Below are 15,745 nucleotides of genomic sequence, written 5' to 3' on the forward strand. Positions count from 1 at the left end.
AAAGAACGAAAGAGAGAGAAAAGAGAGCGAGAGAAAGAGGGGGAGAAAATAGACGACACTGAGAAATAACCTCTGTTCTCTTACTCTCTGAACAGGCTTGCCATTGATTAAAACAGCAAGGTATACAATAAAGCCACAGTTAAAGTGCTGGCTCCATATGGCCCGGGTGCCTGGAGGGGCTGAGCTCCTGGCTGCGGCCTTGCTGCTGTTGTGTCTCTCGCTCGCCTCTCCCCGCGGCCCCAGATGGTAAAAACACCATTCAAACTCCTCTGCTGTGCCACTACAATAGGCCTTGGCTCCAGTTCAACCGTTTACTCCAGTAATTAACAGCACCGATACCACAACAATTACAGCCCCCATCTTAAACGGAACAGCACTATGAATTAGCGAGAGCTAATAGCTGGAAGGTATAGCAGCTCCAGACTGCAAGATGTTGTGCATTTCAGAGCAAAATAAAAGGTGAAAAACAGCGAGCTCGCAGTACACAATGATTACCTTGTAATTAGTTTACACAAAGCTCCCCTATTTAATGGCAAAACACTGTAATTAACGTGTGACAGAAAATCAAAGGCTACTTTGTAAGCGTATGAAAAATTAACAGGGCAGGCCTGAAGCTGTGTGTACTGATTACAAGCATATTAAATCAATGCAACGCTAACTGCTTGCATATATGATTCGCTTTTAATAAGGGATAATAGTGAAGTTTAACAGGGACGTCTTGCATCCCACAATTGCTGTATTAAAGCAGCACAAGGCAGGAGTGTGCATGGGTTCAGGAACAGCCTAGATCAGCCATACAACGAAACCTGTCACCTGCAGCACAGCACGAACAGAACAGCGTGCACACAAACACGTCCATATACACAGGATACAGTCCACACACACGGGAAACCTTCCGCACACACAAGACAATGTCCACACAGCCTTGTCCTGTCCAGCTCCCCTCTCTGCCGAACCAACAATCCCATATTTATGCAATGTATTGATTCATCAAGAATGGCATCGTTTTGTTGTGCTGGATTCACTCCCTTAGACTTCTCTTAAGGAACCGATAAATAAATCCTCAGTCAGTAAAAATGCATCACGAGCTAGCACATGAGCCCCCGACCCCCCAAAAGTCAGCGAACCTGTCCTGATCATTTCCCCCACACAGTCCTTTCACCTGCTGGGTATAAGAATCACAGGGTAAAGGTACCAGACACCAGTGGGTGCCTTCTTTGAGATTTTGGATATATATATATATATATATATATATATATATATATATATATATATATATATATATTTTTTTTTTTTTTAACTGTTTTAGCTCTTAGCCAGGGGCTGCTCATTTTAATATGTCAGGAGTCTGTAACATCTCAGAGAATAAGAAACACAGTTAAATGCGTTCAGGCGGCATCACAAAAGGTGGCGATGAAACCAGAGGTATTAGTCAGCCTCCGCCGCACTGCTCCTATAGGCTCCTGCTGTAATTTGAGGTTAATGCACAGAACGCTCCGAGCGCCTCCCCCCCACCCCTCCAGTTCTCCCCCCCTCCACCCCCCGGCACCAGCACGGCACCGCACTGCACCGCACTGCAGCCCCCAACACACGCAAACCGCTGCAGTTTGGGGCAGAATTAGCATAATGTTGTGCTTACACAGTCAGGCAGCACCGGCACCCTAATCTCTTCTGCAGCGTCTTCGCCCGAAGGACAGTCTTTCATCAACACAGAGCGGATATGTTTTAATAACCTGTCAGCGCACGTTTCTGGGTCTCGCTGCCTCGTATGCAGATATCACATTGTATCTGCCGTTGCTTACGCGGGCGGGGGGGGAGAAATGAAAGGAAATGAAAATAAAATAAAACAAATCCTTGACAAACACACCAGACTGGAGCGCGCCAGTGTTGGGCCCAGGCCTTAGTGCACGAGGACAGGGTTTGATTGTAAGTAATGACATAACGGTCCAAAGCGTGAGACATGATTCCCAGGTAACAGAGACAAGGGTGTGAGGTGGACAGTGTTGCCCAGGGGGAGCTCAGAACCTCGGGGGTGTGGGACAAGCTCAGTGTGAGAGCTGGGCTTCAGTTTATCAGAGAAGGCAGTTCTCCGGCTGGGCAGGTGGGTGTGGCCGGGTGTCTGGGGGTCGGGGTGAGGGGTGAGCTGTGAGGTGTGAGTTCATGACTGACCTGGGCCCAGGCATGGCTCCAGCGCTCAGGGCCATGGTGCCTGAACTCCCGGAGCGCCCAGTCATGGCAGGGCAGGTGGGAGACGTCACAGAATGCCGTGCCGCGACCCCCGAACTCACTGTCCATCTTGAGCAGCCAGCGGCAGACCTCCGGGTGGTCCGTGATGAGCTGGCTCAGAGCATCGTACAGCTGGGAGAGGGAGAGGGAGAGAGTCAGTCAGTCAGGGGCGGACTGTTGTGACACTGAAGGTGTTTTGAGAAACATAAAAAAGGGAAAGCAAATTGGATCAAAGTTTAGTTCAAGGCTGCCTCCAAACTGCTTGCATCCCGTGCACACTGTCAGACCCCCTCGCCTCGGATCTTCTCCACTCAGACCCCCCCACCTCCCCTCCCTCTCGAACCTGGGGCTGACCTGCTGCAGGGTGTAGATGTCGCTTTGCCCGGGGGGTGCCGCCACCCCTGCGCTGGAGAACACTCTCCGGCCGCCGGACTTGGTGCTGTACAGCCGGGCCAGCGCCGGCTCAGGGCCCAGGATCGGCACCCCCAGAGCGTCTGCCACAAACAGGTCGTCCGCGTGCAGGACCCCCCCCACAATGTAGGCCTGCTTCCCCTGGATCAGAGCACGGATCCTGGACAGCGTGCGCGGGCTGTACTTCAGCAGCGTGGACAGACACATGCTGTGGGTCTGCGGAGAAAGGAGGAGGGGGAAAAAAACAGAAAAGAAGAAAAAAAGAAATGACAAGATGGGATGGATTTTTTTCCTCCCCTGTTAGGAGAATTATTGCTGTCCTTTTCAGCACCCATCGTAAGGTCTAATTTATTATGTTGTACACACAACAGATACATTATTAATAGCCGGCTGGGTTGTGACCTATCCTGTACTTGAGCAGTTTAAATTGATAAAAGCTGCTGGTGGGAGGCTACACAATCCTTCACATCTTTAGCGCGTCGGCAATGGGCTCCTTGGGAATTCAACTAATTACTTCACATCTGTATTTATTTGATCCACGCGGAATTATCCTTCTGTCACTCGCGAAAGACGCTGCCAGCCTTGGCTAACAGTGATTCATCTCAGTGACACTTCTGGCATAGTTTAACATCAAAGCATCTAGAAAATCAATAGGAAAAATGAAGAAGAAGAACGGCGTGCTTGCCAAATGCCGGGCTCCGAGGAAACGCCATGCATAAAACACACGGCCATAAATAAAGCTGTTTTCTCTGCTCTTTTGCTGAATCAGTCAGGGGCTGCTATCACAATATTGATACGCCGTTAATAAAGCAGTCAAGCCCAAGACTGCGCACGTTTTCTCCTCAGCTTGTAATTGCTTTAGTGCAGCTTAAACACTGACAGTAACTCCAGCTATCAGGCCGGCATCCCTGTAATTTCAGGCATTGCTTTGTTGTAAATATCAGATGGAGATTTGTACCCTGGTGGCCTGTGTTTGCACCCATGTGTCTAAATAGAACAACAGCAATAATATCTAATAGCAACATAAAAATACAATCAATTGATTAAAAGAAAGATAGATTAGCAATTGCAATTCCGGGCAAAACAGAAAAAAAAACTAATTTTGAGTGGAAGTGTCCAGTCATGTTTTTCACCGTCCGTACTTGTTATTTCAGAGGTCCAGCAGTATATATCAGTGCTGAAGGGACTCCCTTCTGTCATCATCATTGTCATTTCAAATAGTGAAAGGAAAGTGACCGCCGCTAAATGAACGCCAGTGATCTGTTCTCCCTCCAGGTCTTCCGAGACACATCGAGTTGTGAGGGGCGTTGGCTTCCCTCATCTGTACGTTTCTCAAAAGTGATATCATTTTCCAGGTGAGATTTTACTGCTGAGAATTACAGTGCCATTAATGTCTGAGGTCTTCGTCTTTACACGAGTCTTGAATGCTTGGATGAGCTTGGGGGACAGGCTCTTTCCATCGCAGGTGTGGTCAGTGTGGCTGGGCGAAGGAGCGGGAAAGTGCGACCAGCGCCCAGGCTTGTCTCCCTCTGCCACCCCCTGCAGACAGCTGGGGGAATGGCAATACCTGTGCCCTGATCTCACCCGGCCAGCGGGCTCCCGCCAGGTGATGTTGAGTAGCAGAGGAGAAGGTGCGTGTGCAGCCACTTCATCTCCTTGTGAACGCGTCACCCCCCCGCCGCGCCAGCCCTCCCTGATGATCCTGTAACCCCTCCCTTTTGTGAGGAGTTTCTTCGGCATTAACTCTGCTCCTCTTAACTTTTATTTCCCCTTATCTGGAAGCTCTAGAAACATTTTAATCAAAATAAATCAAATGATGCTGATTGCTGCAATAGTGCTGTTGCTGAATCTGCCCACCAGGTTGTGCCCCAGAGCAATTAAACCAAATTCAAACTACATAATAATAAAAATAATAATAATAAAAACATTATAATAATTATAATAATCTCTAAGGGAAAATACCAAGTAAATAATATGGGATGGCTGGCGTGTGTGGTGGAGTACACGCTATCCCATAGGTGTGTGTGCCTGTGATGTCTCTGTGTGTCTGTGGGTTTCTCAGGGTGTGTGAGAGACAGTGTGTGTGTCTGTGTGTGTCTGTTCTCACCGGGAAGTAGTCCAGGGCCTCGGGGGTGAGGATGGTGAAGCGCTGTGAGGGGGGAACCCTGGGGTCGACGGAGTTCACACCCCCCTGCAACTCCAGCAGCCGGGAGTAATACTGCTGCACCTCAGGGCCCAGCGGCACAGGCGATACGTAGATCACCTCCACATTCGGATCTGCAATACAGCACAGCAGTACACTGACACACTGACTGACACACCTACACACTCCCATTCACACAGTGACACTCCTACACACTCACTCCAGGTGCAGTACCTGCTCAAGGCTATAACAGCAGTGTATCCCACCAGGACTGAACCCATGACCCTCCACTTCAGCGTCCAGAGCCCTGACCACTACTCCACACATGATGGTCACTGGTCAAACTGACCGAATGTCTGACTAACGCACTGATTGACTGGCTGACACACTGACACATTTGAATGGCACCGACTGGGAGTTGGATGTAAATCTGTGCCAAAGACCAAAGAACCAAAGACATTGTTTATTATCTTAACAAAACAAGACCGGGATAGGTTGCACGGGGGGCTGCCCGGTCTCACACAGAGATGACACACAACGCCTGCACTGTGCTCTGCTCAGAGAGCAGGCAGGATGCTGACAGACAGAGGCAAAGGGCCCAATGGGGGCTGAAACATCGATGCTCTGCTCTTGATGGAGCACCAGAATCGGCGCCGGTGAAAAGTGCAGATATATAGTGCCTGCTTGCTGTGTCCTACTGCGTCCCTGCGCAGCAATAAAACATAAAATTACATTTCTGAAAAAAAGAAAATCTCCAATATACATGAGGTTCTCTATTTGAAAGCCTCCTGCGATCAATACGCAGTCAATATTCAATCAGGGCCGCGTCAATTACAGGCTGGTTAACAGCACCCAAAGAGGAATTCCCTGCCCATCAAAGTCACTCATTCACAATTATCACAGAACAGTTACTGTGGATGAAAATAGGAGAAAAAAAAAGTCAAGAGGGCTCCGGAATGGGGCGAAGTAAACACTGAACATTCACTGTAGGATGCGCCTCTCCCTGCGAATGTGTTTCAGTGTTTCCCTGCCCGTGCCCTGGAAGTGCCAGTCCATCTGCGAATTCAGAGCGAAGGTCCTCCGAGAGAGAGAGAAATAAAGGGGAAGAGCGAGAGAGAGCAGCCCGGTCTGGAGCCCCTACCTCGCACGTCACACAGCCGGCCCATCTGCACACTTTGCTGCAGAGCCAGGTCCTTCAGGCTGAACCGCACAGGCTGTGAGTATCCTGCCAACACAGAGCACAACACAGTCCACTCAGGTCACCCTGCAGCACAGCACAGCACAGCGCACTACAGTACTCCACACTACAGCACAGCACAGCGCACTACTCCCACTCATTAAACGTATCATCATAGCCTTAATTTTTAGGGATTAATTTATTATTTTTTAAGGGAAATAAATAAATAAATACAAATTCCCCACACACCAGCTTTGCAATTGATTTCTATATTCACTTGCACAGACAGTGCTTCATATCAATATACAGGGTTGGGGAAAAAAAGCTGGGGGCCTCCGACAGAAGGGAACACCAGAGACTGTTTCCATTGAGCTGCTTGTACCCCGCAGTGACATCATCACGCTGTCAGAAGTCTGAATTCCGTGTCGTCCCACAGCCGGGCACAGCACTCAGCGTGGACAGTGCAGAAGATACAGCATAAATAAGGAGCAAACCAAAGTAGAACCTGGCAGATAAAGAATACGGCCTAGCATGGTAGGGGGCTGCAGAAAGCATGGGCCTTACTTTCGTAGCCCCATAACACATCCACTGTTAAAAATGAAACCCAGGCTTTGATGTGCGTGTTTCAAGTGAGTGAAACCCGATCAACAGCCCAGACAGTGCTGCCTCTTTCTCAGAAATTGCTGCCCATTTCGGTGGGGCCGTTGCAGGCTGGGCTATCCATAAGCCACAGCCGGCCAGGAACTCTCTGCATCTGCCTGAATTGTGCGCAATGATTTCGGTGCATACTGTGGCGAGGTCTCTGCTTTATTAAGTCTTTTAGCACTAAAGCGCCGTCCAATTGGCAAAGCAAAGAGACAAACAGATTGTCATCCCAAACACACCGCCTCATCGGCACTGCAATTATAAAACTATTCGCTCTTTCACAATGCAGTCGGGGACGTGGAGGGGTGGGGGGGTGATTCTGAACTGTGCAGGGAGTATCAAATAAAACAACACACCCACAAACAACAACAAAAACACGATGACTCTCCTTCCCCCCTCCTCCTCTTTGCTGTGATGCTGAGGGATGCGTCTGAGCGGCAGACACAAATTCTCATTCGAAGGCACAAATAAACTACAGGCTAATGAGCACAAAGAGGGGTTTCTGAAGTTTAGTTAAGTCTAATTAAGTCTGCGTGCTTCCCCCGGCATCACTGCGTGGAGCCTCACGGACTAGAAAACGCACGGCAGGTAACAGCCCTCTGTCATTAGCACTACCGCCACTGCTGCACTGTGCCTCTATATAAACTAATACATACACACACACACACACACACGTGTAGATGGATAGCTAGACAGACAGACAGACAGAGACATAGATAGAGAGACAGACACAGATAGACAGACAGAGACAGACAGACAGACAGACAGACAGATAGATGGACAGATAGATAGATGGATAGACCGATAGATAATACTTTATTTTTGGGACCTTGCAGCTCAGGAAAGGAGCTGCTGTTTGAAATGCATAAATGTAATTAAATAATTACATTAGTGCTAATTAGCATGAAAGTGCGGATTATTTAAGCACAAAAAAACGCCACTATTCAACTTCCTAATTATTCCTGTTCACACAGCATTTCCTTTCGCTCAGCCGCCCTAAGTGCAAATAAAGCTTCCCATCTGCTCGTAATTAGATCTAAATAATTTCAGACAATGTAGCTTATCATTTTGACTGCACATTTGATTAAAACCAGCATAGGAGCGCGGGGAGTAACCGAGCCTCCCGCTTCCCCCCCCGACACAGCCACGGCGTAGCTGGAACCCGGCCCTGACACGCTGTCTCTGAGGCACGCGGCACAGGGAGGAGACTGGAAAGGTGGCCTGGATTGAAGTGGAATAAAAATAATAAATAAAAAAAAATGACACTAAATACATCAATAGAATCAATAAAATAAAATAAAATATACATGTATATATATAAACACACACACACACACACACACCAATATAATTATATAAATAAAACGCAAGACAGGCAGGAAAGAAAACCCGAATGCTTTTATAGTTCATTTCCTATAAATGAAAGTGAATTACAGGCAAATCACCCCGGCCTGTGTACAAGCAGCCCTGTGTAATGACTTTTTATTTGCTTAATCTCCAAATTAAATGGCGTTTGAAGTGCAGGGCTCCCCCCCGTATTATTACTCTCATCATCTCCAGAACATTTTCCTGCCGAGACCAATTTGAATAAGACAAGAGGCCCTCCCTGAACTCAATAAAGCAGGCGTAATGCGGCGGGGTAATAGAGAGGGCTGATGGGTCTGTGTGCAGAGAGGTACCTAATGACGGGATGTGGATGATACTCCTCCTGGAAGACCTGATGTGTTTCCAGTTGGCTGCCAGATGCTGGAAATCAAGACGAACATTGATCAGTGACAAGAGCACAAGCACATTCATCAAGCCGAGACTTGGGAGTGGGAGAGAGGGAGCGAGAGAAAGGAATCAAGCTTGTCTCTTTTTTTTTTTTAACAGAAACAAGCCAAGCATAAATTATATTAATTAAATTAATTACATACTTAGAAACATCTTCCCCCCAATTAATTCAATTAGACGACTACATGAAGCTACTGGCAAGGGAAGATTAGGGGGTTTAATTAACAGAATATGAATGTTTAAAGCACCTCAAAAAACACACACACACTCACTCACACACCCACTCACTCACAAACACTCACACACAGGCACACACACACTCACACACACACACCCACTCACTCACAGGCGCACACACACACCCACTCACTCACACACCCACTCACTCACAGGCACACACACACTCACACACCCACACATTCACAAACACTCACTCACAGGCACACACACCCACACACACACACACTCACACACCCACACATTCACAAACACTCACTCACAGGCACACACACACCCACATACACACACTCACTCACCCACTCACTCACACACACTCACACACTCACACACTCACTCACTCACTCACCCACACACACACACTCACCCACACAATGAAAGCACACTGAGCTTGTGAGCACTAATTAAAAGGCTGTCTGTATTTATAAAGATGTTACCGAAAGAGGACAGCAAGGCAGAGGAGCAGAAAGCAGTTTATTTATTTATTTATTTTAAACAAATGGAAACTGCCAAAAGGTAAATATATATCCATGTGTGTTTTCTCTGTTTCATGCTACAGATAGACCCAAATAGAGAGAGAGAGAGAGAGAGAGAGAGAGAGAGATGCAGAGGAAGGGAAAGATTGAGAGAGACAGCACCAGATCAAAGTCTGAATTTGATGTTTTCAGACACCCAGAATGGATCACATGTTGACACCCCCTCACACACTGTACAGGGGATAATAAGCATTTTTGTTATTTTTGCAGTTTTCTTCTTTTTGTCCAATCCTGAACCCGATGATAACTGAGAATTTTTTATATTTTTTTCTTTGGAGATAGTGGTGGTGGCTGTAGGGGGGGTGGGGAGTGGAGGGGGTTGGGAAGTGGAGTTGTGTGGGCACTGGAGCGGGGATGTCAGAGAGAGAGAAAGAGAGAGAGAGCGAGCGAGAGAGATGACAGCTGCCTGCTCGGCTCACCTCAGCCCTGCTGCAGAAATTCTCCAGGTGTCGACGGCACGTTGCCTGCAGGCTCTTCCTGGTGCGTGCCAGCTGAGCGTGCAGTAGCCAGGTGATGGCGATGGCTCCGGCTGCCCACTTTTGCCGGCGGAGGCGCAGGTAGGCCGTGCGTGCGTGGTGGCGTCTCCAGCAGCTCTGGAGGGTCACAGCGGCCGCCTCCCTGCCGCCCTCCCCCTGGTAGCGCTGGCCGGGCCGCTGCATCAGCTCCCACACGTCCTCCCCGTTCACCAGCGTGGTGACCAGCTCCTCCCGACGCAGCGCCAGCCCCGCCCCGCCCAGCTCCCGGCACTGCGCTAGCTCTGCAAGCCAGGGCCCACTCACCACAGCCAGGGGCACGGCGTACTCCCGCAGTGCCCGGGTCAGGCTCCGCAGTGCCCCTGCCAAGCTGCCCCAGGACAGGCAGTAGTGCCGCTTGAAACGGGAGAAGTCGGGGGCCTCCTCCTCTACCTGCCCCCCCACCACGGTGAAGCACAGATCCCCGCTCGGGCCCTCCAGTTCCACCAGTGCCGCCGTCTACGGAGAGAGCAAGACAGCACCACAGGCGGGTGAGAAGGACACAGTGGCAGGCAGTTCAGACCACTGCTCTCGCCGGGTTGGTTCCAGCACAGCTACCCCAGACCCGAGGCCCCGGAGAGCCAGAAGCCACAATAATCGGTTGCAGCCAAGTGCTCTGGGTCTCTGCTCATTGGTCCGCCTCCTGCACAAGGACTGTGGCTCTCCAGGACCAGGCCAGCACCGGCACCGCTCTGAGAGTCCATTTCCCTCAAGCAGTTGACAAATGGGGGGGGCTAATCAGTAATCAGTAAACCTGTTCCCCTGGGGATCATAGAGAAGTGCCCCCCGCAGACTAGTCCAGCACTGGTGAGGACCTCCCGTGTGTCACTCGCAGGTTGGCACACACCAGCCCCAGTGGCGGAGGCTCAGATAACAAGCGCTCGCTCTGTCATTCCCCCCCTGCACCCTTTTTTTATTTTTTTCATCTTCACATCATCATTTACCGTGTGACTCGTGGCGATTTCTCATAATGTGTTCCACGTATCTGTGAAACATACAACAGCTGGCGCAACTAGACGGGGAACCACATAACATGACAAGAGAACAAGCGCCTCTGGGGTCCACTGTGCGTTTGGAGGAGTGTGCATGGTATAAATTATCAGAACTGCTAAAAAGTTAACGGCTGGATCGTGGCAACAGGAAAGCAGCTAGATTGGTCTGGACTTTCTGAAAAGGAAACAAAGGCTTGGGCAGTCTGGTCATCGGCCACCCTCCCGGCCGCACCACTTAATGAGCATCGCGGATGGAGAGGCAAAGGTCACCGCTGTTAACTGGAGGGAAGGAAAATTGATTTTCAATTAAGAAAACAGAGAAAAGAGAGACAGAAAGAGAGAGAGTCTTGGGTAGGAGGAGACTGGTGTGCTCATGTTGAATGTATTAACATGAAGTGCAATTGTGGTGACAGACAGACAGAAACAAACACAGAAAGAGAGACAGGGAGAAACAGCTCTGGGAGAGGCTGGGCAGTACCTCTGACTTGAGTGGCTGCAGTCTGCTGGGGCCCTGTGTCGGGGGGAGCCTGTGTCTGGGGGCGGATCTCTTTGAGGCCACAGAGGGTGGGGGGGAAGCAGGACTCTGTGGGGCGGGGTGCCTGCTGGGCCCGGGCTCCCCGCCCAAGGACCGGTCCGTCCTGACATGACAAGTCTGTCCGGGCACAGCACCTGCAGATCATGTCAACTCTCTCAACTCAACAGGACACACAGAGGGACTGACAGTGTTGGACAGCATGCACAGTTACAACAAAACTAAATATTGTATTATTATTGTTGGCGCATAAGATCCTTTTAAGACAAACATGACTGATGTGGTCAGGGTTTTGTACCTGTAGACAATGAAGAAGATATGTTAATGCAGATACTGAATTTGCATTCAAATTGGTGGCCTTTATATACTAGCTTTCGGTTTTGGTCAGTATTGATTGTGTTATTTCTTCTGTTTGGACTGATCTGCTTGGAAATGTTGTTTGTTATGAATGGTACTATATAAATGTAAATGAAGTGTACTGTAGCACACTGTACTGAAGAGTGCTGCGCTGAATGTGTTATACTCCAGAGTGCTGGACTGCATTGTTCTGTAGTTCACCAGCACTTGTGCACCCGATTGTGCAACACTGAGTCTGTGAGTCCGTGTGTCTGTCCAGTCTCAGTCAGTGTGTCTGTCCAGTCTCAGTCAGTGTGTCCGTCCAGTCTCAGTGTGTCTGTCCAGTCTCAGTCAGTGTGTCTGTCCAGTCTCAGTCAGTGTGTCCGTCCAGTCTCAGTGTCTGGCCAGTCTCAGTCAGTGTGTCCGTCCAGTCTCAGTCTCAGTGTCTGTCCAGTCTCAGTCAGTGTGTCAGTCCAGTCTCAGTCAGTGTGTCCGTCCAGTCTCAGTCAGTGTGTCCGTCCTGTCTCAGTCAGTGTGTCTGTCCTGTCTCAGTCAGTGTGTCTGTGCAGATGTGGGTGTTTGTCCATTCTCTGTCAGCCTGTCCTGACCTGACGTAGAGGGGGGGCTGTCCCGCAGGTGGAGGGGGGCAGCGCGAGGGCGCATGGGGGGGTACTGTTCCAGGCTGAGCTGGACGGCCGTGGGGATTAGCTCCCTCTGAAGCAGGCTGGAGATCCCTGCAACACACGGCAAAGCTCATCACACACACTGCTCATAACAAACACAGCACAGCTTATAACACAGACTGCTCATCTCACACACTGCTTATAACACACACAGCACACACTACTCAACACGCAGCACAGACAGATAATAACACAACACACACCTCAGCTTATCACACACACTGATTATCCCACACACACAGGACACAAGGCTTATACTAGCACAGCCCAGGGGCTCCTCACTTGTCCTCATGTCGTCCAGGGACAGCAAGGCGAGGGTGGGGTTGCGCTGGGCTGCGGTCCCCACAGACAGGCTGCCAACTGTAGGGCCGTGGACCACCTTCTGTGGTGTAGCCTGGGGAGAGAGAGCCTGAGAGTCAAACTCAGACTCCACCCCTGCCCTTTTACACTGGTCCATTACACTATTCGTTTTCAGGCTCCTTAGCAGAGACAGCAGTCTGCCCACCCTGTCCTGCCCACCAGTCTCCCGGGTGCCTGGTTGGACCAGAAGGAAACCTGATGGGGGAGGTCTGGGGTGGCAGTGGGGGGAAGGCGGGGGTGGCGATGCCCCAGCACTACCGGTCTCATTACAGAGCAGTGACCAGGTCGCAGGGGACAGTGGGAGGGCGATTGCCTGAGGGTCAGAGCATTAACCTGCTGCCCCACCTGGGAGTCCTGGCAAACCAGCACCCGCGATCGCAGCACAACAGTCCAATCGCTTGCTGGAGTGGGAGGCTATTAGTTCCGGGTCAGCAAGAAGCTTTCTCCTTCAAACTTATTTTTATTGTTGTATTATTTTGAGAGGAGAGGACGCCATCCATTAATCAGCACAGCGGCAGCTTGTGGATGTCAGTAAATATGGCATTTTTTATTTTTTCATTCTTTTTGCAGTTAACAACTAACAGATTTCCTGCATTCATTAAAGAACATGGGAGCTAAAACACAGCAGCTAATGACATTGTAAACTGGCCAATAAGCTCCATTCCCTGAAGCTATCAATCAAAAGTTGGCACAGATCTGGTCAGACCTGGTGGGGGGACATGCATTTCTGGTTTTTTTCTTCTCTCTTATGTTTTCCTCCCTTGTTCTTTCCCCAGCTGTACAAGTTTGTGAGTCTCTGACAGCATTCACCAGCCAAGCGCACATCCTTTCAGGATCAGTAATTAAGCCCCCCCAAACACACACGAACACGCACACACATCCCAACACCATCTTATCCTTCACTACTGGCTCTTACGTGTTGTAAACTTATAAAGTCACCGTCCGTACCGAGCTCAGACCACAAACATTCACAGACATTCAGCCTCAGTTTGAAAGATCGCATAAAAACTGTACACTGAAAAAAGGAAAAGATGGTACTGAGATTAGATTTGGCCAAATGTTATTACATATCTGTATTTTATTTATTTATTGATTATAATTAATATATTTTCATTATTTAGGCTTTAGAACACAGTGAATGATTAATGTAAATATACAGGTGGGTTTGCCGATGAAGTGCTCACATATTCCTGCTGTACACATGCTATTAATATTGAATAGCTATGGTATACACTACTTGGACTAACGCTCATCAATATATTGTTAATGTACAATATGTGTGTTATCATTTATTTATATTTAGCCCTGTTGTCATATGAATAAGGAATTATTTTTTATTTGGTTTCCTACACAGGGCAGAAATAAACCATTATAAAAGATCTATTAAAGTGTTGCACCGATGACCCAGCTGTTCCGCTCGCAGTTTAACCACGGTGCACAAAGCCAGTACGCAGTGGTTAACCTGGCCTTAGCAAGGTCAGATGGGCAGCATTTCCTGCTATGGGCCGGCCACTGAGCTCCTGTGCTTCTCGCGCTTTTAGAGGCACTGCAACTGTCTCTCGTGTGAGCGGGAGGTAAACTTGTGCGAGTTTCAGACCGAGCCGCATCTTCTGTTTATGCATCAACCGGACGAATTGTGCTTCATGGCCGGCTGGCTTGTTTGTTGGTTTGCTCGCTTGCTGGCTCACTTGCTTCCCATTGCCAAGGAACACTGCTGTCTTGGCGAAGTTCTGATCTTGAAATCAGCAGCAGAACAGGGGGCTCCACAGCAGGTGCTAAAGAAAAAGAAGTAGCAGTGGAAAAAAAGGCAAAAGAAAAAAAACGCACATCTGTTTTTTTGCGGTTTGCTTGTTTTTTTACGTGTGTGGACGCGAAACAGAAATAAATAAACAAATATATAAATAAATTAAAATTGTGAAAAGTTGCTTTTTCTTCAGCACAGACGGGTGGGGGAGGGGTGCTGGAAATGTGCTGGCTGGGACCGAGGCGTCTGGGTGCCGGTGGGCAGGGGGCCAGTGTGCGCCAGTTGGGGAAGTGCACACCCGTCTTATTGGCATGCAGGACCAGGTACCCACTCCTGTCCTCAGACAGCTGCAAACCAGCCGCCCATGGCGCCGCAATCAGGTGCCGGCTCCCTTCAAAGAATGCTGATATGTTGCAAATCCGCAGCTCTTTCGGCCAAACAGCCGGCTCGCGCTGCACCCCGCATACCAGAGTGACAGACTCCCCCCCAGATCCCTCATGACAAGCAGGTGGATGGAGGATAAGAGAAGAGGGATCGTGAAAGAGACAGAGAGAGAGAGAGAGAGAGTGAAAAAACGTTGAAACAAATGGCGACCTTTCGAAAGATTAATTTGTTTACCAACAAATGTTCTCCCTGTCACCTCAGCACCGGGTGACCTTCACTTCCCCATTTCCAGGTTGAGCGGATGCTGACGCTAGTCATCTGTTAACTTAAACTTCTTCTCCTTCTCCTTCGTCTTCCCTTCATCTGCTCCGCCTGACAGCCACGCTATATTCATTTGCTGGCTCTCGGGCAGCGGACAGAGCTGAAGCCGTGTACCGTCGTGTGATAGCACGCAATCCGTCTCAATTAGCTGTAATAATTCCCAATCAAATCCTCTCTGTAGGATCAACAGCTTTCTATCGCTGTGTTATGCACAGCTAAGTGGAAGGAGCAGAAAGTCAATACGCTGTGATATGAAAATTCATAAAGCCACAGAGATGAGAGAACGGGAGCAGCGCAGTAACATTAACACGAGGCCAGGCGGCAGAACAAGTGCCTTTACCTTCACCCTATGTGCAGACTAGACACTCAGTCACAGGATTTCATGCAGACGTTTCTTGCTTGCAAGGCCGCATGGACAAAAAGAACAAACACAACAGCAGCAACAATCATAATGATGCAGCTACGGCTGACGACGGTCACGGGATGTGTGCCGAAGTGTGTGCGTGTGCCGGAGTGTGTGCTGGAGTGCGTGTGTGCTGAACTCACCGCCAGCCCTGACCTCCGCCCCATGGCAGGTTGCTGCATCCCATAGTGCTCCTGCAGGATGGCCCTATTGGAGGGGTGGGAGGGGTCACACACACCCCTCACGCTCAGCGCCAGTTTGTGCTGTGATGAAAATGAAATTAAGAAATGAACATTAAAAGAATGAAAGATAATAAAAAGGTCCATCTGT

The 15,745-nt window shown here is 49.3% G+C and overlaps 1 protein-coding gene across 1 annotated transcript in view; it reads right to left on the reverse strand.

Moving 5' to 3' along the window:
* Window positions 1–15,745, reverse strand: part of iqch (IQ motif containing H) — a 34,761-nt gene that overhangs the window by 15,119 nt on the left and 3,897 nt on the right. Inside the window, exons 5-14 of the mRNA XM_066701226.1 lie at window positions 15,559–15,678; window positions 12,486–12,597; window positions 12,129–12,254; window positions 11,131–11,321; window positions 9,568–10,119; window positions 8,282–8,348; window positions 5,922–6,005; window positions 4,745–4,914; window positions 2,581–2,853; window positions 2,170–2,358 (exon numbers count right to left, since the gene is read on the reverse strand). Of these exons, the coding sequence (XP_066557323.1) occupies window positions 2,170–2,358; window positions 2,581–2,853; window positions 4,745–4,914; window positions 5,922–6,005; window positions 8,282–8,348; window positions 9,568–10,119; window positions 11,131–11,321; window positions 12,129–12,254; window positions 12,486–12,597; window positions 15,559–15,678 (1,884 nt within the window). The remainder of the gene's footprint in view (window positions 1–2,169; window positions 2,359–2,580; window positions 2,854–4,744; window positions 4,915–5,921; window positions 6,006–8,281; window positions 8,349–9,567; window positions 10,120–11,130; window positions 11,322–12,128; window positions 12,255–12,485; window positions 12,598–15,558; window positions 15,679–15,745) is intronic.

The sequence above is a fragment of the Amia ocellicauda genome, chromosome 4 (genome assembly GCF_036373705.1).
Source record: "Amia ocellicauda isolate fAmiCal2 chromosome 4, fAmiCal2.hap1, whole genome shotgun sequence".
Classification (NCBI taxonomy): Eukaryota; Metazoa; Chordata; class Actinopteri; order Amiiformes; family Amiidae; genus Amia; species Amia ocellicauda.